Here is a 25,942-nt window from a genome sequence, read left to right as displayed (position 1 = left end):
CCCTGGTGACAGCAGACAATATGACAGCTTGTATTTCAATTATCTCCTCCTAGAGCTTTTGTGCGATCACCTTCAAACTTGCTGAGATCAATGTGGACGAGTTGAGCATCAAAAGTTATCAAAAGCTTTTTAAAATATTGTATGGCGTACGAGATAGGGGGCGCCAAAATTGGAGATAATAATAATTTTTCATAACAGACAATGAAACTCTTATAACTTCGCGATGGAAGGTCTGATCCCAACCAAACTTGCTATAGTTGATGATGGTTAGTTCCTGAAGACGACTATGTTGCTGAAACGGTACATTTTGAAAACAGCGCCTCCTGGTGGTGGTAGAAAATTCTAAAAAAACAAACTGTTACAACTTTGCCAATCCTGGTCCGATCTGAACCAAACTTGCAAGGATTGATGACAGTCCGGCCCTGAACACGTCTATATGAAAATATTCATTTTCAAATACAGCGCCCCCTGGTGACAGCAGACAGAATTACATTTATAGTTTTTGAAGCTGCTCCAACAGGGATTGTTGTATCCACTTGAAACTTAGTATGTGGGACCCCAGACCCTTCCTCAACATGTCCGTAAAAGGTCACCTCCCTACAGGAAGTGGAACGCCCGAAACAGGAAGTAAAGTCTTACATTGTCCGATTGACACGAAACTGGATATGTGAGTTACGGGACCTTCCCTGAACATGTTTCCGGAGACGAACAGGAAGTCGGCCATTTTAAACAGGAAGTGCCCTCTAACTTTGCCGTACATTGTCCGATTTGCACAAAACCTTATATGTGACACCAGGGACCTGTCCTGAGCATGTCTGTAAAAGGTCACCTCCCTACAGGAAGTGGAACACCCGTAACAGGAAGTAAAGTCTTACATTGTCCGATTGACACAAAACTAGATATGTGAGTTACAGGACCTTCCCTGAACATGTTTCCACAGACGAACAGGAAGTTGGCCATTTTTAACAGGAAGTGCCCTCTAACTTTGCCGTATGTTGTCCGATTTGCACAAAACCTTATATGTGACACAAGGGACCTGTCCTGAGCATGTCTGCAAAAGATGACCTCCCAACAGGAAGTGGAATGCCAGAAACAGGAAGTAACCTCTAAGATTGTCTGATCTAAACAAAACTTGATATGTAAGACAAGGGAACTTCCCTGAACAAGTTTACGGACGCGCATTTGACCGAACAGGAAGTCGGCCATTTTAAACAGGAAGTGCCCTATAACTTTGCCATACGTTGCCCGATCCCCCCCGAAATTTGGATCGACATGCGCGGGGACGCCGCTGAAAATAACTAGTACTGAAAATAACTAGTACTGAAAATAACTAGTACCGCGCGCGGTGAATGAACGGGTGAGAGCGCGAGGCACGCGGGGAGCCGTGGCACACGGCGACCCGCGTGGGTCGGCTCGAACCCGTTCAGAACCGCGCGCGGTACTAGTTATTTTTATTATTATTATTATTATTCCTAAAAGTAAATCGCATTTTTGAGGCCTTTCCCATACCCCAAAACTCACAGATTTTTGTGACCGCATCAATCCTGGTGTAAATTTACGTCTGAAAGTCGTTCGGGGAAAATGCGTGGAAAATTGGAGGTGGGAGGGGCTAAAAAGTCACGCAAAAAACTTCTATTAGGTCAACTCATGTCGGGTTTAACGTACGTGAACGAAACTTGGTACACACGTTCATTAGGTGGGGACGGTCAAAAAAGTCGATGACGACTTTCCCGTGAAACCTACAGGAAGTCCGCCATCTTGGGTTGATTGGCGATTTTTTGGCGATTTTGGCGAATTCGCAGCAATGGTATTTGAACTAACTCCTCTTAGAGTTTTCGTGCGATCACCTTCAAACTTGGTGAGGTCCCTGTGGACCAGTTGAGGAGCTCACGGTATCAAAAGTTTTTTCAAATGTCGCACGGCGCACAAGATAGGGGGCGGCAAAGTTCGTGATGATTCTGATGTTTCGCATCAGAAAAACAAAACTCTTATAACTTTGCGATGGAAGGTCCGATCCGAACCAAACTTGCTATGATTGATGATGGGCCATGGCTGAAGACGTCTATGAAAAAACGGTGAAGTTTGAATACAGCGCCTCCTTGTGGTGAAAGAAAATACACAAAAAAAAAGTTTTTTTACGATTTCGGGAATAACTTTTACACAGATAATCGTACCGCACTCAAAATTGGTGACAACAGTCAAAACACATGGTAGATGATGCGTGATCAATATGACAACAAATCGTTTAACGGTGTTGCCATGGCAACGACGCAAAGTCGGATTTTTGGGACAAAAAATCAAACTGCTACAACTGCGCGAATCCTGGTCCGATCTGAACCAAACTTGCTAGGATTGATGATAGTTCGGCCCTAAAGACGTCTATATGAAAATATTAAATTTCGAAAACAGCGCCCCCTGGTGACAGTAGACAATATGACAGCTGGTATTTCAATTATCTCCTCCTAGAGCTTTTGTGCGATCACCTTCAAACTTGGTGAGATCAATGTGGACGAGTTGAGCATCAAAAGTTATCAAAAGCTTTTTAAAATATTGTATGGCGTAGGAGATAGGGGGCGCCAAAATTGGAGATAATAATAATTTTTCACAACAGACAATGAAACTCTTATAACTTCGCGATGGAAGATCTGATCCCAACCAAACTTGCTATAGTTGATGATGGTTAGTTGCTGAAGACGACCGTGTTGCTGAAACGGTACATTTTGAAAATAGCACCTCCTGGTGGTGGTAGAAAATTCTAAAAAAACAAACTGTTACAACTTTGCCAATCCTGGTCCGATCTGAACCAAACTTGCAAGGATTGATGACAGTCCGGCCCTGAACACGTCTATATGAAAATATTCATTTTCAAATACAGCGCCCCCTGGTGACAGCAGACAGAATTACATTTATAGTTTTTGATGCTGCTCCAACAGGGATTGTTGTATCCACTTGAAACTTAGTATGTGGGACCCCAGACCCTTCCTGAACATGTCCGTAAAAGGTCACCTCCCTACAGGAAGTGGAACGCCCGAAACAGGAAGTAAAGTCTTACATTGTCCGATTGACACGAAACTAGATATGTGAGTTACTGGACCTTCCCTGAACATGTTTACGGAGACGCCGTTGACCGAACAGGAAGTCGGCCATTTTAAACAGGAAGTGCCCTCTAACTTTGCCGTACGTTGTCCGATCTGCACAAAACCTTATATGTGACACCAGGGACCTGTCCTGAGCATGTCCGTAAAAGGTCACCTCCCTACAGGAAGTGGAACGCCCGAAACAGGAAGTAAAGTCTTACATTGTCCGATTGACACGAAACTAGATATGTGAGTTACGGGACCTTCCCTGAACATGTTGCCGGAGACAAACAGGAAGTCGGCCATTTTAAACAGGAAGTGCCCTCTAACTTTGCCGTACGTTGTCCGATTTGCACAAAACATTTTATGTGACACCAGGGACCTGTCCTGAGCATGTCTGCAAGAGATGACCTCCTAACAGGAAGTGGAATGTCCGAAACAGGAAGTAAACTCTAAGATTATCCGATCTGCACAAAACTTGATATGTAAGCCAAGGGAAGTTCCCTGAACACGTTTACGGACACGCACTTGACCGAACAGGAAGTCTGCCATTTTAAACAGGAAGTGCCCTATAACTTTGCCATACGTTGCCCGATCCCCCCCGAAATTTGGATCGACATGCGTGGGGACGCTGCTGAAAATAACTAGTACTGAAAATAACTAGTACCCGCGCGCGGTGAATGAACGGGTGAGAGCACGAGGCACGCGGGGAGCCGTGGCACACGGCGACCCGCGTGTGTCGGCTCGAACCCGTTCAGAACCGCGCGCGGTACTAGTTATTTTCAGTACTAGTTATTATTATTCTTATTATTCCCCCAAATGAATTGCCTTTTTGAGGCCTTTCCCATACCCCAAAACTCACCAATTTTTGTGACCGCATCAATCCTGGTGTAAATTTACGTCTGAAAAAGGTTCGGGGAATGTGCGTCGAAAATTGAATGTGGGAGGGGCCAATAAGTGCGGCGCCACCTGTCCAAATTCACCATGACCAACACAAATATCGCACATGCACGAAATTCGGTACACATGTGTAGTGGGTCAAGATGAAGAAAAAATTACATTATGACCATGATCCAAACCCAACAGGAAATCCGCCATCTTGGGTTGATTGGCGATTTTTTGGCGATTTTGGCGAATTCGCAGCAATGGTATTTGAACTAACTCCTCCTAGAGTTTTCGTGCGATCACCTTCAAACTTGGTGAGGTCCCTGTGGACCAGTTGAGGAGCTCACGGTATCAAAAGTTTTTTCAAATGTCGCACGGCGCACGAGATAGGGGGCGGCAAAGTTCGTGATGATTCTGATGTTTCGCATCAGAAAAACAAAACTCTTATAACTTTGCGATGGAAGGTCCGATCCGAACCAAACTTGCTACCATTGATGATGGGCCATGGCTGAAGACGTCTATGAAAAAACGGTGAAGTTTGAAAACAGCGCCTCCTTGTGGTGAAAGAAAATACACAAAAAAAAAGTTTTTTTACGATTTCGGGAATAACTTTTACACAGATAATCGTACCGCACTCAAAATTGCTGACAACAGTCAAAACACATGGTAGATGATGCGTGATCAATATGACGACAAATCGTTTAACGGTGTTGCCATGGCAACGACGCAAAGTCGGATTTTTGGGACAAAAAATCAAACTGCTACAACTTCGTGAATCCTGGTCCGATCTGAACCAAACTTGCTAGGATTGATGATAGTCCGGCCCTAAAGACGTCTATATGAAAATATTAAATTTCGAAAACAGCGCCCCCTGGTGACAGTAGACAATATGACAGCTTGTATTTCAATTATCTCCTCCTAGAGCTTTTGTGCGATCACCTTCAAACTTGGTGAGATCAATGTGGACGAGTTGAGCATCAAAAGTTATCAAAACCTTTTTAAAATATTGTATGGCGTACGAGATAGGGGGCGCCAAAATTAGAGATAATAATAATTTTTCATAACAGACAATGAAACTCTTATAACTTCGCGATGGAAGGTCTGATCCCAACCAAACTTGCTATAGTTGATGCTGGTTAGTTGCTGAAGACGACTATGTTGCTGAAACGGTACATTTTGAAAACAGCACCTCCTGGTGGTGGTAGAAAATTCTAAAAAAACAAACTGTTACAACTTTGCCAATCCTGGTCCGATCTGAACCAAACTTGCAAGGATTGATGACAGTCCGGCCCTGAACACGTCTATATGAAAATATTCATTTTCAAATACAGCGCCCCCTGGTGACAGCAGACAGAATTACATTTATAGTTTTTGATGCTGCTCCAACAGGGATTGTTGTATCCACTTGAAACTTAGTATGTGGGACCCCAGACCCTTCCTCAACATGTCCGTAAAAGGTCACCTCCCTACAGGAAGTGGAACGCCCGAAACAGGAAGTAAAGTCTTACATTGTCCGATTGACACGAAACTAGATATGTGAGTTACCGGACCTTCCCTGAACATGTTTACGGAGACGCCGTTGACCGAACAGGAAGTCGGCCATTTTAAACAGGAAGTGCCTTCTAACTTTGCCGTACATTGTCCGATCTGCACAAAACCTTATATGTGACACCAGGGACCTGTCCTGAGCATGTCCGTAAAAGGTCACCTCCCTACAGGAAGTGGAACGCCCGAAACAGGAAGTAAAGTCTTACATTGTCCGATTGACACAAAACTAGATATGTGAGTTACAGGACCTTCCCTGAACATGTTTCCAGAGACGAACAGGAAGTTGGCCATTTTAAACAGGAAGTGCCCTCTAACTTTGCCGTACGTTGTCCGATTTGCACGAAACCTTATATGTGACACCAGGGACCTGTTCTGAGCATGTCTGCAAAAGATGACCTCCCAACAGGAAGTGGAATGCCAGAAACAGGAAGTAACCTCTAAGATTGTCTGATCTAAACAAAACTTGATATGTAAGACAAGGGAACTTCCCTGAACAAGTTTACGGACGCGCATTTGACCGAACAGGAAGTCGGCCATTTTAAACAGGAAGTGCCCTATAACTTTGCCATACGTTGCCCGATCCCCCCCGAAATTTGGATCGACATGCGCGGGGACGCCGCTGAAAATAACTAGTACTGAAAATAACTAGTACCGCGCGCGGTGAATGAACGGGTGAGAGCGCGAGGCACGCGGGGAGCCGTGGCACACGGCGACCCGCGTGGGTCGGCTCGAACCCGTTCAGAACCGCGCGCGGTACTAGTTATTCTTATTATTCCTTAAAGTAAATCGCGTTTTTGAGGCCTTTCCCATACCCCAAAACTCACAGATTTTTGTGACCGCATCAATCCTGGTGTAAATTTACGTCTGAAAAAGGTTCGGGGAATGTGCGTCAAAAATTGAATGTGGGAGGGGCCAAAACGTGCGAAGCGACCTGTCAAAATTCACCATGACCAACACAATTATCGCACATGCACGAAAATCGGTACACATGTGTAGTGGGTCAGGATGAAGAAAAAATTACATTATGACCATGATCCAAACCCAACAGGAAATCCGCCATCTTGGGTTGATTGGCGATTTTTTGGCGATTTTGGCGAATTCGCAGCAATGGTATTTGAACTAACTCCTCCTAGAGTTTTCGTGCGATCACCTTCAAACTTGGTGAGGTCCCTGTGGACCTGTTGAGGAGCTCACGGTATCAAAAGTTTTTTCAAATGTCGCACGGCGCACGAGATAGGGGGCGGCAAAGTTCGTGATGATTCTGATGTTTCGCATCAGAAAAAAAAAACTCTTATAACTTTGCGATGGAAGGTCCGATCCGAACCAAACTTGCTACCATTGATGATGGGCCATGGCTGAAGACATCTATGAAAAAACGGTGAAGTTTGAAAACAGGGCCTCCTTGTGGTGAAAGAAAATACACAAAAAAAAAGTTTTTTTACGATTTCGGGAATAACTTTTACACAGATAATCGTACCGCACTCAAAATTGGTGACAACAGTCAAAACACATGGTAGATGATGTGTGATCAATATGACGACAAATCGTTTAACGGTGTTGCCATGGCAACGACGCAAAGTCGGATTTTTGGGACAAAAAATCAAACTGCTACAACTTCGTGAATCCTGGTCCGATCTGAACCAAACTTGCTAGGATTGATGATAGTCCGGCCCTAAAGACGTCTATATGAAAATATTAAATTTCGAAAACAGCGCCCCCTGGTGACAGTAGACAATATGACAGCTTGTATTTCAATTATCTCCTCCTAGAGCTTTTGTGCGATCACCTTCAAACTTGGTGAGATCAATGTGGACGAGTTGAGCATCAAAAGTTATCAAAAGCTTTTTAAAATATTGTATGGCGTACGAGATAGGGGGTGCCAAAATTGGAGATAATAATAATTTTTCATAACAGACAATGAAACTCTTATAACTTCGCGATGGAAGGTCTGATCCCAACCAAACTTGCTATAGTTGATGATGGTTAGTTGCTGAAGACGACTATGTTGCTGAAACGGTACATTTTGAAAACAGCGCCTCCGGGTGGTGGTAGAAAATTCTAAAAAAACTAACTGTTACAACTTTGCCAATCCTGGTCCGATCTGAACCAAACTTGCAAGGATTGATGACAGTCCGGCCCTGAACACGTCTATATGAAAATATTCATTTTCAAATACAGCGCCCCCTGGTGACAGCAGACAGAATTACATTTATAGTTTTTGATGCTGCTCCAACAGGGATTGTTGTATCCACTTGAAACTTAGTATGTGGGACCCCAGACCCTTCCTCAACATGTCCGTAAAAGGTCACCTCCCTACAGGAAGTGGAACGCCCGAAACAGGAAGTAAAGTCTTACATTGTCCGATCTGAACAAAACTTGATATGTAAGACAAGGGAACTTCCCTGAACACGTTTACGGAGACGAACAGGAAGTTGGCCATTTTAAACAGGAAGTGCCCTCTAACTTTGCCGTACGTTGTCCGATTTGCACGAAACCTTTTATGTGACACCAGGGACCTGTCCTGAGCATGTCTGCAAGAGATGACCTCCCAACAGGAAGTGGAATGCCCGAAACAGGAAGTCAACTCTAAGATTGTCCGATCTGCACAAAACTTGATATGTAAGACAAGGGAAGTTCCCTGAACACGTTTACGGACACGCACTTGACCGAACAGGAAGTCTGCCATTTTAAACAGGAAGTGCCCTATAACTTTGCCATACGTTGCCTGATCCCCCTCGAAATTTGGAACGACATGCGCGGGGACGCCGCTGAAAATAACTAGTACTGAAAATAACTAGTACTGAAAATAACTAGTACCGCGCGCGGTGAATGAACGGGTGAGAGCGCGAGGCACGCGGGGAGCCGTGGCACACGGCGACCCGCGTGGGTCGGCTCGAACCCGTTCAGAACCGCGCGCGGTACTAGTTCTCTTTGTAATTAAGCAAACAATTGCAGAAGAGAGAATTCACATGCCCAGTGTACCTGAATGGACATATACATTTTAAGGTGTTTGCATGGGTGTGCAGTAGGTTTGAAAGCGAATGCTGTCTCAAATAAAAACAGAGCCCTATGGATGTAGCTAAAGGTTTCATGTGAGTTATCCTCCAACTAATATTACTATTATACTATAGTAAAAAGGCAGAGAATGGTCCCTTTCTTCATTTTCCAAACATAGTAAGGTTAACCATTAACTGTGACTTTAAATCACAGATTTTCTCTGAATTTCCTTGATGCAGGCGACAGCTGTGGCCAGAGTCGTTCTGTTTTAAAGGTTGTCTGACAAACCATTTCATTCACCATCATTCACACCAGGTTAATGAGATATACTAGGAACACTTCCAGGGCATTAATTCAAATTTGGCACAGTTATTCTCCTGGATTCAAGGATGAACTGATTACATTTCAGTAGTCGCTGTCTGTGACCTCCCTGACTACATTTTTGACATTCCTAGACTAAATTATGAGAATTGTAATAAAATACACTAAATATCTTCCCTCAAAGGTCCAGTGTTAAACATTTTAGAGGGTTATTGGCAAAATTGAATGAAATGAATAAATCACATGTAATTATGTCTGTGTAAGTGCATAATCCCTGTGAAACGAGACTCATTTGTGGCCTTTGTGGCCTTACAGAGACTGCCATCACGTTTCTAGAGCAGCTCACGTGGATGTGCATTTCACATATGAAGCAAACGCTGCCTTTGCCAAGGAAGAAGAAATGCTACATCATCATAAAACCCAAAGTATAAACCAATGAAGAAGTAAGACATAGACTTCCTGTCTGGTATGTGAAGGCCACCGTTATACGAAGTGCTTGAGAAAGAGGAGTGAGTGCAGAACTTCTCTTGCCACCTGTTGACACTATGATCCTGATATGGCCTCGTTTTTCTCATGCACTGGCCTTCATTTGTTGCATTTTCAGGCTCTCCACTAGATGTCGTCCATTCTTACACACTGGACCTTTAAATTTAACAGTCATCACAATATACATGAATATAGAAAAAGATGCATACAGCAATGGGATGGTACAAAGTTCTGAATTTTTGGTTCCTGGCTCAACAGGACTCACATTAAATAGAATTATGGATCTAGGGTCACTGATTCGTTTTGACCAGGTTTTGATGACACCTTTTCCCGTTTCTCTTTGTATTTTTTGCAAGGTTGACTGTATTCAGGAAGTTCCACGAGAGGAGACCCCACCGCTTGCCAAATTCCAATCCATCGGAGTGCAGGTGGAGGACGGGTGGCAGTAAGTCCTCTTCCTGTCCTTGTAACAACGTGAGGAATTTACATTACAGCCACACACACTGCTCTGACTACTCCTTCCCTTTACAGGAGCTACTGTATATGTAGATGTGAAAGCAATGTGACTGTCATCCTTCCTGTGTCTGAAAACCATCTGTGTGTGTTTTGTTGGTGCTGCAGAAGCAGATTCTTGGCATGAGCGTTTAAACTCTTCCAACCTGTCTCTTGTTACTGTGTTTTCCACTCAGTTGTTCCTTGTTAGTTTACATTTTGTTCTGTTTCAGACACTAGGACGTTCCTTCTGTTTTTTCCTAATTTTGCATGATACTTTCTTTAAGTTTTTCTTTGTGGAATTGTTTTATTTATATTGTCTTTCCTAGGTTTTTCTAAACACTGTGTTGCTATGTGACAATCCCTCAGCTGTGTCAACAATTACCATAATTTAGGGCTGTCACAGTTATTGCAATACCACGGTTACGCCGTCTTGTCATGCACACGAGAGAGTCAAATTTATTATCACAAGAGAGATAATGGTATTCTTCTCTTCCTTCAAGTGTTTTACTACTTTTTAGTGATAATTGTAAATTCTAATTCTTTGTTTATTATAGCGTTGGTTTGCTGTTACTACTACTAGCTACTAAGGCAGAGATTGCAGATGTGTCTCTGCTGCTCTGTTGTCTAAATGATATAATTCAGCTCAGCTTTGACAATTTTTGACTAAAAAGCTGATCACAGGCAAAAGGTAAAATACGTGTGCCAATGTGTGAAATACTTGTGTTGGTGTGCTCCATTTGAACAGATAATTTGGGTTTATGTAAGTAATTTTGGCAGTAAGTAATAATAATGGGGAGGACAATTGTAAAATACAAGTAGAATAGATGATTGTGAAATTTAAATGTTTTGGTTCAGGTTCGGTGACATTGGCTGGGCTTTTTATTTTGTAGACAAGCAGCAGTAACGTTTTGCAAATTTGTTTTGCTGTTTTAGCCAATACCTTCAAACTGATATTGGTGTTTATAATTTTTGTTTTTCTGACAGAAGCGGCACATGAAATATGTAATATTTTTGTCCATTTGCCTTATAAAACAAGAGGTGAGACATTCACTGATAATGGATCAGGTGACGGCAGCCCAACTACACTATCACTATACATATATATATATACATGTGTGTGTATATATATATATATATATATATACATATATACTGTGTATATATATACATATATACTGTGTATATATACATATATACTGTGTATATATATATATACAGTATATACACAAAGCTCAATTTCTTGTTGATCCTCTTTATTCATACATCTGTTGACCAGCAGAAGTTACATTTTTATTTTCTTTGTCCACTGCTGTGTACATTAAATTGAAAAGTCAGTTTGTAACAGTAAGTCTTGCCCTATGTGTTTCAGGATCAGTTGCTCCAGTAGCATGGCCTCAAAACAAGACCCAGACTCAGGCACACAGGACGCCCCTGTCATCTCACACGTCAGTCATACCAAACCCACTGAGAAAAAAGTCATGGTCAATAGTGCTAGCCAATCCATGACTTCCCCTCCCGGACAAGACTCTTTAGACCGCGGAGACAATTCCAATGACCCTTCTTCACCCCCACCGCCCAGGCAGATCCTCAACCGCTCCACCACAAGAAGTAGCTCTTCCTCCTTCTCAGAAAGTCTGGACCCAGCTTTGGACCCCTCGTCTCTTCCACCTCCTGACCCCTGGCTGGAGAGTGGGAGTGGCAGTACCAGCAGTGTGTCGCACAGTGGAGGATCGGGGACACTGTGTCAGGGAGACGGCCACTGGTTCCTCAAACTGCTGCAGGCAGAGACGGGACGTATGGAAGGCTGGTGCCAGCAGATGGAGCAGGAGACCAAAGACAACCAGCTCTCAGAGGAAGGTAAGGCTGGCAAGGTGCTACTCGCACGAACTAGAGGCCTAGTGTTTGGACTTGTGCACTGCCCGTCAAAGAAAAAGTGCTCAAATACTTTAAGTGTCTTTAATCGATTCAGGTCTGGGTTTAGCAATGTTTGGCATGAGTCACTTCCATTGCCATTGCTGTTTTTTGTATATCCTGACACAATAACTAACACGACGAGCTCTAGTTTGTACAGTGCTCAGAATTCACACAAATTGATGAAGGGTTTATGTTTGGGGTTTTTTTTTTAGTATGTGGTTTTCTGCAAGTTTGGCACACACTTTCTTTTGAAATAAATGAACTGAGTCGATTTTGGGGTCACACTCAAAGGTCACCTCGGCTGTGCCACAACAAATACATTTTGGTCACACCTCAAGAATTTGCCCACTAACTAACTATTGCGAAAATTTCCTACGAAAGCCTCATATGGATAAATTGTGTGATTTTGTTTTATATCCAAAAGTTGCAGAGCAAGCTGCAGTTTGGCAGAGGCAGATAACCACAAGAGTGTAATTGTGATTAAAGTTTGTAGCTTTCTGGGAGTGTTCTCAGAATGGTTGTGAACACAGCTCCTGGTCTTTTAGTTAAATTGCTTCCATACAGCTGGAGGAGCTTGCACATTGCAATGGGGTTAAAAAAATGCAATGCAAACTGGAAACTGAAAGTTGTTGAATTTAAAGGTTTGCTTTCAAGGTCTTTCAAGAACTTAAAATAAGAATAACATCAGAATGGCAAAGCATAACAGAGCAATGTACAGTCAAACATGTCGAGGCCCTCTGAATGAACCCAGCATTTTTGAGCCTCATACCAGAGGTCAGATACTGTCTGACCTCAGCTCAGGGTTCACAACTTCCTTATGAGGTTGTGCTTTAGGCCCTAAAATCTCTCTATCAGACGTACACAGCATGGACGGGATGAGGCTAACACTTGGGTTTTGCACTCACAAGCAGGCCTGTAATCCTCAGAATTACAAAAATCTACTCTGGAACTGATTAAACCTCCAGATTAGATTAGTGCTTCAACATCAGCCTGACGAGGCAAACGGCAGCGAGCACAACGCTCAATTCCACACTGTACACACAAACAAGTCAACAGTGGGGAGGCTTTGGATGCCCACTTTTTTATCAGAAGTTCCGGATTGAATTTGCATGTGTGTGGCATTGTTTTAGTCATTTTCTGTAACTCTTGGTTTCACAAAGCTATGATCACGTTGCTATAATTTGGCAATTTGATTAGATCGAAGCTCTAAATCTGTCCCACACACGGTGACAGACTATGTGAAATGAATGTTGGCGGCAGAAGACTGGAGTGAGCCCAAGCCCACACACAACACTGTCGTAAATAAATGACACAGAAGTTAAAATATTTAGTTTGTGTTACCGATGAATAATCATGGTCTTGCTTGATCAAAATGAATTTGACCACCAGTGAGACACCCCTATGTTGTGTTTACAAAGTACAAAACGTATATCAGGTATAACAGGAGACTCTCTGAGACCCACCTGCAGTACTACCAAATCCCACTAGTGGGCCATGACCCACACTTTGGGTAGCGCTGATCTACACTATACAAGCTTACAGTACCTTTATGTTTTTCCTTCATAGAATTAGGAACAGCTGTGATTCAAGGGATTTGATTCCAGTTTCCATTACTCTGTTTACTTACACATAAAGACAACAAATAAGTCTAACATATAAGGTTAAATAAGTATATGCCTTTATAAAGAAGTGCATTGTCCCTGAAATCCTCTCCAATGTGGAGTATACTGTCACCTTTTTTTATCCTTAATAAGAATTGGATTAAATTTAGTATCTTATCTATAGTAGCTATAACACAATGTACTTCGAAAAGTTATCATCCTCACCCAGCAACAAGGGGCATAACTCTCATTTTGGAATATAATTGAAAACCATGAAGCCTTATATCGCTGTTCACGAAAACTCCAGTGTTTGACGTCGTAGGTCAGAGGAAAACCAAAAGTACTGACAAAAAGTTGCCCGTGAAAGAAGCAGTCACGTTAAATAAACGATCTGACATCTATCTGTTTCCCAAACTGAAATATCTGCACATCTGAAGGCCTGAGATGTGACCTGCTTCCCCAAACCAATAGCAAAGGTTGAACATAATTGTCAAAAGAGACTGTTGAAAAATAATGCAAGAACAAGCTTTCTTTTGTGAATATTTCTGGGTGATTTGGAGAACTTAAGTGTCTGGAATAATCCATCCATCCATATTCTACCGCTTTATTCTCCACATAAGGGTCGCAGTGCCAATCTCAGCTGATATAGGGCGACAGACGGAGTACATCCTGGACAGCTCGCCAGTCCATCACAGGGCCACATACATAGACAAACTACCATTCACTCTCACACCAATTTACCTAATCTCCATAATGCATGTTTTTGGACTGTGGGAAGAAACCAGAGAACCTGGAGAAAACCCACACACACACAGGGAGAACATGCAAACTCCATGCAGCAAGGCCCTTGTTCCGACAGGGTCGCGAACCCGGGTCTTCTTTGCTGCAAAGGCATGAGTGCTAACCACTACACCAACCGCATGGCCCATCTGCAATAATAAATCATGTAATAATTGTAACAACTGTATGTGCTGTTGTTTTTTGTTTTTGGTCTACAGTGCTGGGAAAGGTTCGCAGTGCAGTGGGAAGTGCCCAGCTCCTCATGTCCCAGAAGTTCCAGCAGTTCCGGGGACTGTGTGAACAAAACGTGGTGTGTACCGTCCTTTTATTTGATACTTCCACTCTACAAGTTTGCACAGGCATGAAACTGAAACCTACATCCACAGTCCAATATCAATAGTTTGATTATTCTCTCCTCTCCTGGATATATATTATTTCCTTGATACACAAAAGAAAACTGACTGGTCTGCAATGATACGCAGCTGATTTAGTCCACACAGAGGAGGACACGGGAGCCCACAAGCACAAAATACATAAGTAGCTTATGATTAGGAGCTTATGTTTTACTGGAAATTGCAGCCAATTACTGGCATATGATTCTAGCATCTGTATCAAAGTGGCCTCATCTAGACTTTGAAGTTTGGTATATATGTTTTTTTAGATTCATTAGACTGAGACACATCACAGGAGGATTCTGAACACACAAATGTCAAAGCCACACCTTTATTACTGTGCTGGAAGATGATGCAGTGTGAGAAGATTATTTTATTTTTTCCATATAAGAAGAGAACATTTACATGTATCCTGTATCCTCTGAGTAAAGTTCTTTCACTAATTTGCAATGACTAAACATCTTCTATTTATATTTTAGACATAATGTAGCTCTGCAGAATCTGCTTTGCGTGTCTTTAGCTGTTCCTCTACTGAGTTAGGAATGTCATAACACCTGAAGCACGTGTACAGTATCTGGACATAGATGACAGCATTTTTGGTTCAAAATAAATACACTACCAAGTAGATACAAATAAAGAAGATTAAAGAAGACATGGTCATCAATAAATATTAATATTAAAGCTTGATTAAATTAAGAAAATAGAAGTACTAATCAAGAATTACCAAAAGGAGATAGTACAATATAATAAATAACAACTTCAAACATGTAAGAATAAGAATAGAATATGTACAATAAATAATTTGAATAGTTGTTGTTCCGATTGACAGGTGTAAGCATCATTTTGATGAAGTATTTCATCAAATAATCATTAAATGGCCAATTCATTCTGTAAAATGTCCCCATTATATATGAGAATTAACAGGATAAAGGACTAGTGTGAGCCATTATTTTTACTGTGATGTTGAGCTCAAGAAAATTATGTCTGTCATGCTCCCCCTAGTGGTAAATATGATAGGTGCAACATGTGTGTATTGTATACCAGGCCATGATTAACAGTCAACAATCAACAACCAATTAATAACACCAATTAATTGTTGCAGAAAGAGTCATTCCTGAAAGGCATGACATAAACATTAATCATACATAATATTATTATTGTTGTTGTTGTTGTTGTAATAGTAATATAAACTTCAGCTCCCTCCTTTGACACCATTTCCTAAAACCCTTTTTTTCCTTCAGATCTGTTTGTTGATGTCCCTGTCTTTACTGTCATACAAGATGTTTAAATCGGTTTGTTGTTTTTAGACCAGGCTCTTCTTGCAGTATAATTCAAAGGGCACATTTAAACCTATATCACAAGGAACAACAAACATCAACATTGATTTGACCCAAATATCGTGTAACCTTTTTGCAGAAAATCTTATCTTCAGTCTTCAAGCTCTTACAGTGTGATTAAAAAGTAAATTCCTGTTTGTAATGCCAGCACAGATCAGTATCTGACACCCCCCTCTTATGTAATCCTCGCACACTGAATAAAAAGAAATGGACATTTTCAGTTTGAAGAGTGAAGCCTAGAAAGAAGCAGTTAGCCACCAGGGGGCAACTCTGTTAGTTGCAAATGGAAGTCCATTGGAAAATGAGATTTTTCTTACATGATTTATGTCATCAGTAAACGTTTCTGTGGATTTAAAGATCTCAATCACTAGTTTTAGGTCTTCATCAGTAGAACATGATGTTAATTTTATAAATTATGTTCCCATTTACAGGTAAATAGACGATGAAGTACATATGACAACAGGAATTTGTTTTGCAACCAGGAGACTTAAGTTCTTACATAAAGTCATTGATAATCACACAGGTTTTAAATGGTCTGTGTACAAAATTGTGACTAATCAGTTTGTTCATTTAAACTCATAATTCTCTCCGCCTTTTGGGCAGAATTTGAATGCCAATCCACGAACCACAGCCCAAGACCTGGCTGGTTTCTGGGACCTGCTGCAACTCTCCATCGAGGACATCAGCTTCAAGTTCGATGAGCTCTACCACCTCAAGTCCAATGACTGGCAGCACATGCAGTCGACAGCTGCCCAGTCGCCCCCTGAGCGGAAGGTACTTCCCACCCCTGCTGCCCAGTGCCCTGGCTGGGGTAGGAAAGCCGCCGAAACCGGCCTCTCTCCTCCCACCACCACCACCATCGCTCCCACTCTTTTTTACCTCCTTTCCAAACTTCCTCCCCTCGTCCCTGTGTGGGATGAACTCTAACAGGACCTCCCTGTCCATCAAAAAAAGGGCAAGAGAGATCCCTTTAGGCATGCATGGAAATGTTTATCTCAAATAGGGCTCTCGCTGCTGTGTGTTTTTAAGTGTAACGCCCTGATTTGAGCATGCATGTGTCACTTTCTGCTGTGTGGAGCATGGCTGTGATGCTCTCATGTGACAGAATGCTTGTGTTTACGTGTCCTTGTTGCTGTCTGTCTGTCTGTCTATCTGTCTATCTTTTAAAGGCATAATTGGGGTTTTATTTTGGGAGTAGGTGCATATGAGCATATGCATATTTTACATAGTCAATACTACGTTTTTCTATCATTTTTATGTAAAAAAAATCTCATACAGACTTTCGAAATTTCTCAGTTTTGAGGGCTCTAAAAAACCTGCAGTTTTATTTTGACATGTTTTCCCTGTCAAAATAAAACAATGTGTAAATCATGTTCTAGCCAAAAAGAAGGCGGAACTAAAAAAAAAAAAAAATCAATCAATAAGATTGTAACAATGGTGTCAGGCAGCTCTTTTCTTAAGCACAATATGTTCTAAAAATATTCTCTACTCCTACTGTCTGACAGCATTGGAAATGGCTACACTATTCCTTCATATTAAAACAATGCATCACTAATGTTATAGTTCCCCTGTCTCCTTCTCTAAATAGACATAATCATGCATTGACTGTGCATAAGTCTCTTAAACACTACAACTTTATAAACGTGGATTATGCCTTTAGTGCTTTGGATTATGTGCATTATGAGGAAGTTTTCAGATTCTTTGTGATTTCATTTGCTTTTATGTTTGATACAGTTTGCACATCAATTCATGTTACCATTTCCTTTAACAACCGTCAATGAATTAACTGTTTTGCTTTTTTCTCAGTGTTCGCCTGTTTTTACCAGTTGTCTCTACTGTCTCTGACCCCCGTTCAAACCTGGTGTCCACATCTCTGATCTAATCACAAGTGGACAGTGCCAAGTCTGGCTCTGAACACAGCCAGTGCATCTTGAGAGGGTTTTTTTTTTTTTTTCAGAGGTGGTTTGTGGACACATGTGGCCACAGTCTTTGGCATGTGTTAACACAAATCCATCATCAGGACACATTAAGCTCTGCGTTGAGTGAGTGAGGCACGAGGGCTTCAGAAGTTGTTGTGATGCTGTATTGTGCACTTCTGGAAAGAGCTCAATACCAGAGAGACTGAAGAGTCGATTACATGGTTCGTGGAGAGGAGTTTTCATAGCATAATTACCAAAGCAACATATGGAAGAAGTTACCTGTGAGCTACATCAAACACTCAACAAAGTCCTTTTTTTTCAGTCAGACTAAGACAATAATAACATTTTCTTAATGTAATGTGAAAGTTTGTCCGACTGCAATCGAGCTAGTCTTAGTCAGACTAACATACCTGGATAATAGGATTCATTGTCCAATTACACCCTTAGTCGGACTGGAGTTGGACTTGGTGTTCTGTGCATGCACCAAAATTTGATACAAAAGTTGAAGTAGAAGGAAACAACATATAAAGTGCAGTACAACAACAGCAGGTACAAAACATACAGAACCACAGCACGATCCATCTCACCGTTCGCTGTTTGTTTTTCTGTGACGTAAATGTCAACAGGAAACTGATTCAATACGCTTATAGAGAGATATAGTGCCACGCTTTCGGAGGCGGAGTCAGACGTACACGGCCGATAAAACAATTTTCATTCATGTATAGTCGGACTCAGATTGCTTGACTCATTTGGATTACAGCTCGTTTAAACTGTTTATGTAAATATACTGACTGTGTGTGACATAACACAGACTTCACAACTTACTTTAACCTAATGTGTGAGGTGCGAAAAACAAAACTCAAAAAGGATTAAAAAAAATCCAGTGATTCACTATCTATTCTAATGTAACCTTTATATGCATTAGCAGACATTGTCTCATTGACTTCCTGTTTATCCAGACAGTGTGTTGTTAATAAGGCTTTAGAAACCATCTCCTCAGGCGACATCCTCTGCAGTTTCATTGTTTTTACACTTCTCAGCAGCTATATATTAATTTATTATAATATTTCATGTTACAGCAGAGTGAGTAGTGCATTGAATCACGCAGCTCCTCCTGACTCTTTTTCTGTCGTAGTACCGGTCCCACTGACACACAGCATTCACAACAGATACATCTGTGAAGTCAGACCCCTTAAAAGTGTCTTTTCGTTCATATCATATCATATATGGTCACAGGAGATGCTTACAGGATGCATTTTAATGTGAGGTGTGAACGGTCGTCCTTAACTCTGTCCACTTTTGATCAGATGTCTCTGGACAGATGTTGATTCCAGCTCTGAACGGGGGTTTTCTGTGGTCTAATGAGGCTTCAAACAAAAACAATGAGCGTTGGCCTACTGTCTGTCAGAGTCCTGTCTGCCAAATCTGCCCAAACTCAGAAATAGTTGAGGATAGTTTCCTTGTTACCTTCTCTCATTACCTTTTAATCTGTCTTTTGTCCTTCTCATCTTTGCACTACTCTCTCTCTCTCTCCCTCTCTCTCTCTATCTCTATCTCTATCTGTCGTCACTCTGTAACTACAGGACGGGGAAAAAGTGGTTCCTGCAGCATCAAAGAAGCCTGGTAAGGGGCGGCCATTGCTGGGCCGTGAGAAGAGCGCTGACTCGCCGTCGACCTCTTCCTCTTCCTCGGCAGAGAAGCAAAAACAGGAGGCTCGCAAGCGTCTGCTGGCTGCCAAAAAGGCCGCCTCATTTCGGCAGAACTCCGCTACAGAGAGCTCAGACAGCATCGAAATCTACGTCCCTGAGGATCAGACTCGCCTCTGAGAGAGATAGTGACCAAATAGAAGAAGGATGTGGGTTGGATCAAAGGATAGATATGTGTCACCTGGAAAAAAGTAGAGTAGAGGAGAACTTTGGCAATGCAAATGAGCTACTCAAGAGTCAACATGGATGGAAGTGGGGGAGGAGAGATAAGAACCCCACAGATGGGGGTGGGGGTCAAATTGGGCATTTGTGCCACATCCATGCGGTTATAGGCTGGTCCTAGTGGAATCATACACTATTAACTAACTAATCAGTAAATGAAACATTTAACTTGATGACTCTTGTGGACTCTAAAGCAAGAGACTTGTCATTTGAGGCTGCCATTGAAAATCTCAGTTGAAGAACTTTGTCGTTTCTTGTTACTACTCTTGATATCATAAAATTGTTAATGAGGGTTTTGTTATTGCGGCGATTATATCTTAATTAATCTACACAAAGACTGTTTAAAATGCTCCTGTCTTGGCTACGAGGTGAAGTATGTTGACAGACGATGGGCATGAATGCTCCTCCTTGTCCAGTCATTGTCCTCTCGTCCCAGATCATCGGCCATCCTGTAGCTTTTGCACAACGCCACCCTGTGGCCATCACAAACACTGCATCCACGGCAAGTCACTCCACTAACGTCACACCTATGTACGTCTTCCTTGTATGTATTCGTTTGCATTATTCACCCTTTTCTTTGTTGTGTATGAAATCTATTTAGGTCTGGTTCGTGTGAATATTTCTGGGGTGTGATGACAGTCAAAGTCAGGGGAATTGTTCGTTCACTTCCTTAACGCCAGTGTGTGTTTCCAAAATGTTTTAAAGCACTGGTGAGAATTTGTTTGGTTTCTGAATTTGTTTTGAATGTAAGTGCATCTCGAGCATGAGGATCTCAGTATCGGTGAGACTGGCCACAGTTTTATTGAATATTGTTTTTGTGGAGGAAAAACCATCCTCTTTAGTCTATTTTGATTCTCTGTTCCACTAACTTCTTGTTTGAGCTGTACCTGCAGATGTGTAGGTACATACAGTATGTCAGTCTGTTAAAGTGCTTTTATTAGCCTCACTTAGCATCCAACTCATACATTTACAAATCAGTTGGCTGTTTCTGAATGAATACAGCAGGCTCAGTTTGCAGGATAGTGTTGCTCACATTAGTTTTACTCTTATTTTTATACTGTTTTCAAAAAGCAATTGTTTTATTTGCATCATCACTCAAAACATGTCTTAGTTTTTATTTTGTTGTTATTAGCAATTCTCCTCTCATTTAAAACCATCCAGAAGTAACTGCACTTTATTTCAAGGATGGACAATATTAAATTAAAGAATTGCATACATTAGTCATGGTGTTTTCATCATTTATTCAGTGCTGCTTGCTGTTTTGTTTTTTTCATGGACGACTGCATAAAAGCCAACGATTAATTCATTGTTAAATTCATCTTGTGTGTTTAAATGTCAGCAGCAGGGAGCTCCGTGCCAACATCTTACTGTGAAAATAGAGAGAGTAGAATGTAGCCACGGCTCCAATATTTAATATAGTACAGTGTTCTAATACACATACCCATCTTTTGTTTGAAGAATGTATCAATTCTACTCTGGGTGCGCCTGCCGTCCACTTAACCCCAGTGTTTCAGAGCCCAGGAAACAAAGACACTTGAGAATACCCTTAAAAGTTATCCAAATTCATTTCCTGGTTGTTGTTTTTTTATCAGATACGACTGAAACTCTGAATGAAAAACAGTCACATCTACTTTCACCTCATCGTCACAAACTGTGTTCTAATTTTTCTGGAACTAAGCAGAAGAGGGAATCAGGTTCACCAGCACGCGCATGCCCCATGTACTCGAATGACCATGCAATTATGTACATCTAAAGGTGTGTTATTATGGACACAGATTGTTATTATCCCAAAATGCCATAGTATGCATGTAGCCTCTCAAGGATGAGTGTTTAGGGTCAGCTTGAAACCTGGTTTTAAATTTAAAGAATGGAGTTTGTGTGTACTGCTGTTCATGTGGGCGTCTGTCAACACAGCTCTGTCCTCTCCTCAGCAGTCAGTTCTCAGTTAAATATCCATACAGTTGAAAGGCATTTACATCATAAGTAAAAGTTCCTTACTGGTCTGGTTTTCACCCTGGATTATGCATATTTACAGAACCAATTGAAGGCACTTCCTAAAACCAAGTAGTCTGTAACTATGTCCTTTTAAAGGTCCAGTGTGTAAGAATTAGTGAAATCTAATGAATCCCTTTCACTGGCTCTCTCATACCACAGAGGATGTGAAAACTCTTTGACATCTCTCCTAACTCTCCCACTCCCGCCATTTCCACCTCAATCTTTATTGGCTGTTCATCCGCATTTTTCGTTAAAAAGATTTGTTTTATGTGTTTCATTTAAATAAACTTGACAAATAATGTCATGTTCAAACTGTCAGTGCAAGATGGCGACCTCAGTAAGGCAAGGCCCTTGTCTGAAGTACATATTCGAGGCTTATTCTACGGTTGCAAAAGCCATATCAATTTTATTTTGATGCGATTATCCACTCATCTGAACATACTTGTGGTTAGTACGATCAATGTCTACCAATACATCCTCCTTAATGTTACACACTGGACCTGTAAACACTTAAATAATAATTCTTACAAATGAAACTTGCTTAACAGTCAAATCAAACCAAATGAAATAATTCAAGGTGCTTGCCTTGTAAGGCAGAGAAAAGAAAGAAGGAAACCCAACAGAGACACACAAAGAGTAAGTACTAGGCGTCAGTGGAGAGAAAAAACCCTTTAACGGGAAGAAATATCTCTCTTAAAAGTACATATCTACCCATAAACACTGGCATAATGAGGCCGAGAATAGATGAACCACACTTGTTTTCCATCATCCGACTCACATTTGGTTTCTCCTAAAAAAGAAAAGTAGTAAGTTATTGTAAACAAAACCAAGCCTTCCCTTCCTAATTATTTATGTTAAACGACTTCACTGTCATTCCACTGCTTTGACTGCGGCAATGCCTCTCTCACCCACTGTGAGTGAAAAATGCAGCCAGGGGCTTTGAATTGGAAAAGCCTGATGGCTGCCATTCTTTCTCTATCTTGGCAAGAGCTTTCTCTTGATGGTGGGCCTTTGTTTGCTGTTGTGTTTGCCTGCTGGGGATGACTCTCAGCGGGGAAAATGACTCAGGAGTGTCAATAGCCTGTTCCCCGGTTGCTGTCAATGCCCTCTTCCATTTGACTGAGGCGGATAGTGTCGTTAGCACCTAAAGGCCTTTTGTGTGACTCAGCTAAAGGCTTGATTTGATTTCTGACTGCCAGGAAAAGCTTGTGTGTATCTGGAAAAGTTGTTTTCCTAACGTCAGCAGAGTGGAGATACTGAAGTTGTCTCTGGTTTTTTTGAGTGCTCAGGTCAGCTTAGTGTTTTCATGTACGGCATTAAAAATCCACTATCATCCACCCATGCACCGACTCATATCATTTTCTATTGGTTTGTTTTTTTGTTTTGTTTTTTACTTTAATTCCATTGACTGCATATTGTTTTTCAGACCCAGACCCTGCTGTGAAACATCCTTGCACATAAGTGTAGCTCTGTGCCTCACTGGAACACAGATCAATCGCTTTACTGAGGCATCTGAAGTACGCTGTGGCGAGAAGGAGGGCAGGGAGACGGAGAAAACTGCCCGGTGGCTGAAAAGAGATGCTTTTCCAGCCTGGCTTAAAACGTGGATGAGTAAAATGCCAAGAGATGTCAGTGGCATTACTCACAGAGATAAAAGAGAGCATGTCTCATACATTTTTACAGGGCTTTCACTTCAATACACACACCAGTGTTTCACCAGGACACACCTAGGTCTACGTTCTGGGCTGTGTCATCCACGATCCAAACAGCTGCAGTATTTGATTGGGGGGAGGGAGGTAACTTTAAAGCCATTGATTTGGGGGTGATAATGGTCCCCATACATATTTGATGGCTTTGGCTTTTTGAACACATTGTCAGTCAACTGTTAAAGCAGAAGCATCTACTTGAGCCACAGTCTGTGACATTTGTATTCCGCTACACTCCTTTTAAATATATAAACACTATTTAAACACTATTTTTAAATGAGCTTTTATGTCAAGACAGACAGAGGTGACAGCAAAACATTGCACTAGTGAAGCGTGACGACTGTAAACGGGTTGGAGTACGGCTGGAAACAAAAGTTTCGGAAGTCAATTCTGCAACTGCTCAAAAAACCTGATCGTAAAAAGGCTTCTTATCCCCACCTGTCCCTGCTCTGCTGCAGTATACACACAAAACGCTCCCTCCGTCAGGTCTGATAGTATTGCTTGTCAGATCCCATATTCAGAGTAATCATCATACAAATAATGTTACACACAAATAACACAGATGACAACAAGAATCACCTAAAATCACACACTGCAGCTTTAATGTGGTTCCTTCAGCCATAGCAAACGGTGGATCATTTGTTGGATTGTGTACATTTGTTATTATACTGTGAAAAAAGCAATAGCCTATTTGTTAAACAAGGAAAAGAAACATAATCACACTAATGTACCTTTATTTTTTTCTCATCTACAAGTAGGTTTACATCTGATGTAAATGTTTATTTATGTATCGACCTATTTTCTTTTCTTTTTTTAAAGAAAGGTGTCACTTTGGGTTAGAAAAGACAAAAAGAAACAGGTTAATCCTAAGAAGAGAGTTACTAGTGAATTCACTCCTTTACAGTCGTCCTAAGGCCTGTTTACAACAAAAGAGCAGGATCATTAACATTTTGCTTTGTTCCAGGTATAAAACCGGGAAAGGGTGGGGGGCAGAACTTGGAAATGCTCTTATCACAGAGATACCGTGTAGCAAAAAAAGAGTATCCGTACAAATACTAGAACACATATTTTATGAAGCAAGCACATATTTTAAAGAATAGGACCTGTGCAGTATATCTCTGCAGTATATAGGCTGTGTGTATTTCAGGGGTTGTGGGGTTTAGTATACCAGGGTTATTCTGCTTGAGGCAGAGTTGAGTGTGTGAGTGTTTTGCTCATAAATTGAGATTTTCCTATAGATTCATGTCACTATACTATGGTAACATTTTAAATGTATGTGCAATACTGAGTAGGAGGGTCCTTTGGTATTAAGCTCAAACTAATAATCTCGCATCTCTCTCCTCCCTGTGCTTCTTTTAGTTGTCTTCTGTAAATAAGAACAAAAACCAGACTGATAATCCTCATCTTTTCAATGCTCTATAGATCTATTTATACTACTTCAAGGTTGTTCAGATGTGTAACAGAGAGATGTGACATTCAATAAAATGAACACAATACTTTCTCAAAAAAGAAAAGAAAAAGTTAATCGTGGCTGTCTTTACTTCTTGTACAAAGTGTTTGCTGAAACTCATGTGATTTAAATGTTGTGTTTTTGCTTATTTTTTAATGATGATTAACGTTAGCCATATGTATGTTATGTACATGTGTACAGTCACTTACTCACAAGTTGAATAGTCTTCATAGCCTTAGAATTAGTCTTGTTGGGGACATTTAACATATTTTCCTACATATTTATGTAGCTATAGCAAGGAAAGTGAATATTAAGTCATAGATAGATAGATAGATAGATAGATAGATAGATAGATAGATAGATAGATAGATAGATAGATACGATATTCATCTCACAGAGAAATTCAAGTAATATAAATATAAAGAAAACATAATATTATCATCGACTCATGTAATGGGATTCAATTATGCTCCAAATTACAAGTTATTCTCTAGCAAATACAATAGTAAGACACTTGAATAATAAACAAAGAGTTTGTGTTTTATGACTAAAATTAGGATTTGTCTTTTTCTGACATTTTATTCAGTAATCTTGACATCATATCAGCTAATCCCTAGAGTAAATCATTAAAAATGTGAACCTAAATAAGGGGGAAATCAGAAAGAAATGTAGAAAGTGAGCATAAACTTAATTAAGGTGTAGATAAAAAATTCAACAAATTCAGTTATTATGGGAACAGAGTGTACTTTGTTAGGTTTAGTGAAATATTGATAGAAATTGTTTCAAAGTTTGATTCGTTTTAGATGTAAACAGTGAGTAGAAACACCATGCTCACATACAGGCTCAAACATAAACAAGAGGACGATTCTGATTTACGTAACAAGAACATTTTGTTACATAAAGCCTTTTTTGTACACTGTGTATTTTACCCACGCGCACAGGAGCAAACCTGTCCACGGCGGGTTTAAAACACATCAAGACAATGCGACACACTGCACGACAAAAACACTCGTGTCGTTTTAAACGGTGTCGACTTAAACGACAACATTGTTTTGAATGGCCGCACCGTATTTTGAATGAAATGGTTCAGCCGTCAGTCACATCAATGAGA

At 41.0% G+C, this 25,942-nt stretch overlaps 1 protein-coding gene across 5 annotated transcripts in view; it reads left to right on the top strand.

Moving 5' to 3' along the window:
* The window catches only part of dlgap4b (discs, large (Drosophila) homolog-associated protein 4b), a 73,997-nt gene extending 53,097 nt beyond the window's left edge, over positions 1–20,900 (top strand). For 4 of the 5 annotated variants that reach the window (XM_058631363.1, XM_058631360.1, XM_058631365.1 and 1 more), the window contains 5 exons: positions 9,671–9,759; positions 11,179–11,666; positions 14,323–14,414; positions 16,437–16,607; positions 19,336–20,900. In XM_058631363.1, coding sequence (XP_058487346.1) covers positions 9,671–9,759; positions 11,179–11,666; positions 14,323–14,414; positions 16,437–16,607; positions 19,336–19,578 — 1,083 coding nt within the window. In that variant the 3' untranslated portion in view covers positions 19,579–20,900. Of the gene's footprint in view, positions 1–9,670; positions 9,760–11,178; positions 11,667–14,322; positions 14,415–16,436; positions 16,645–19,335 lie in introns of all 5 variants that reach the window. The other variant, XM_058631364.1, reaches the window with a different exon arrangement.
* The last annotated feature ends 5,042 nt before the right edge of the window (positions 20,901–25,942 follow it).

The sequence above is a fragment of the Solea solea genome, chromosome 6, assembly GCF_958295425.1.
Source record: "Solea solea chromosome 6, fSolSol10.1, whole genome shotgun sequence".
Classification (NCBI taxonomy): Eukaryota; Metazoa; Chordata; class Actinopteri; order Pleuronectiformes; family Soleidae; genus Solea; species Solea solea.
This window is presented reverse-complemented; position numbering and strand designations above follow the sequence as displayed.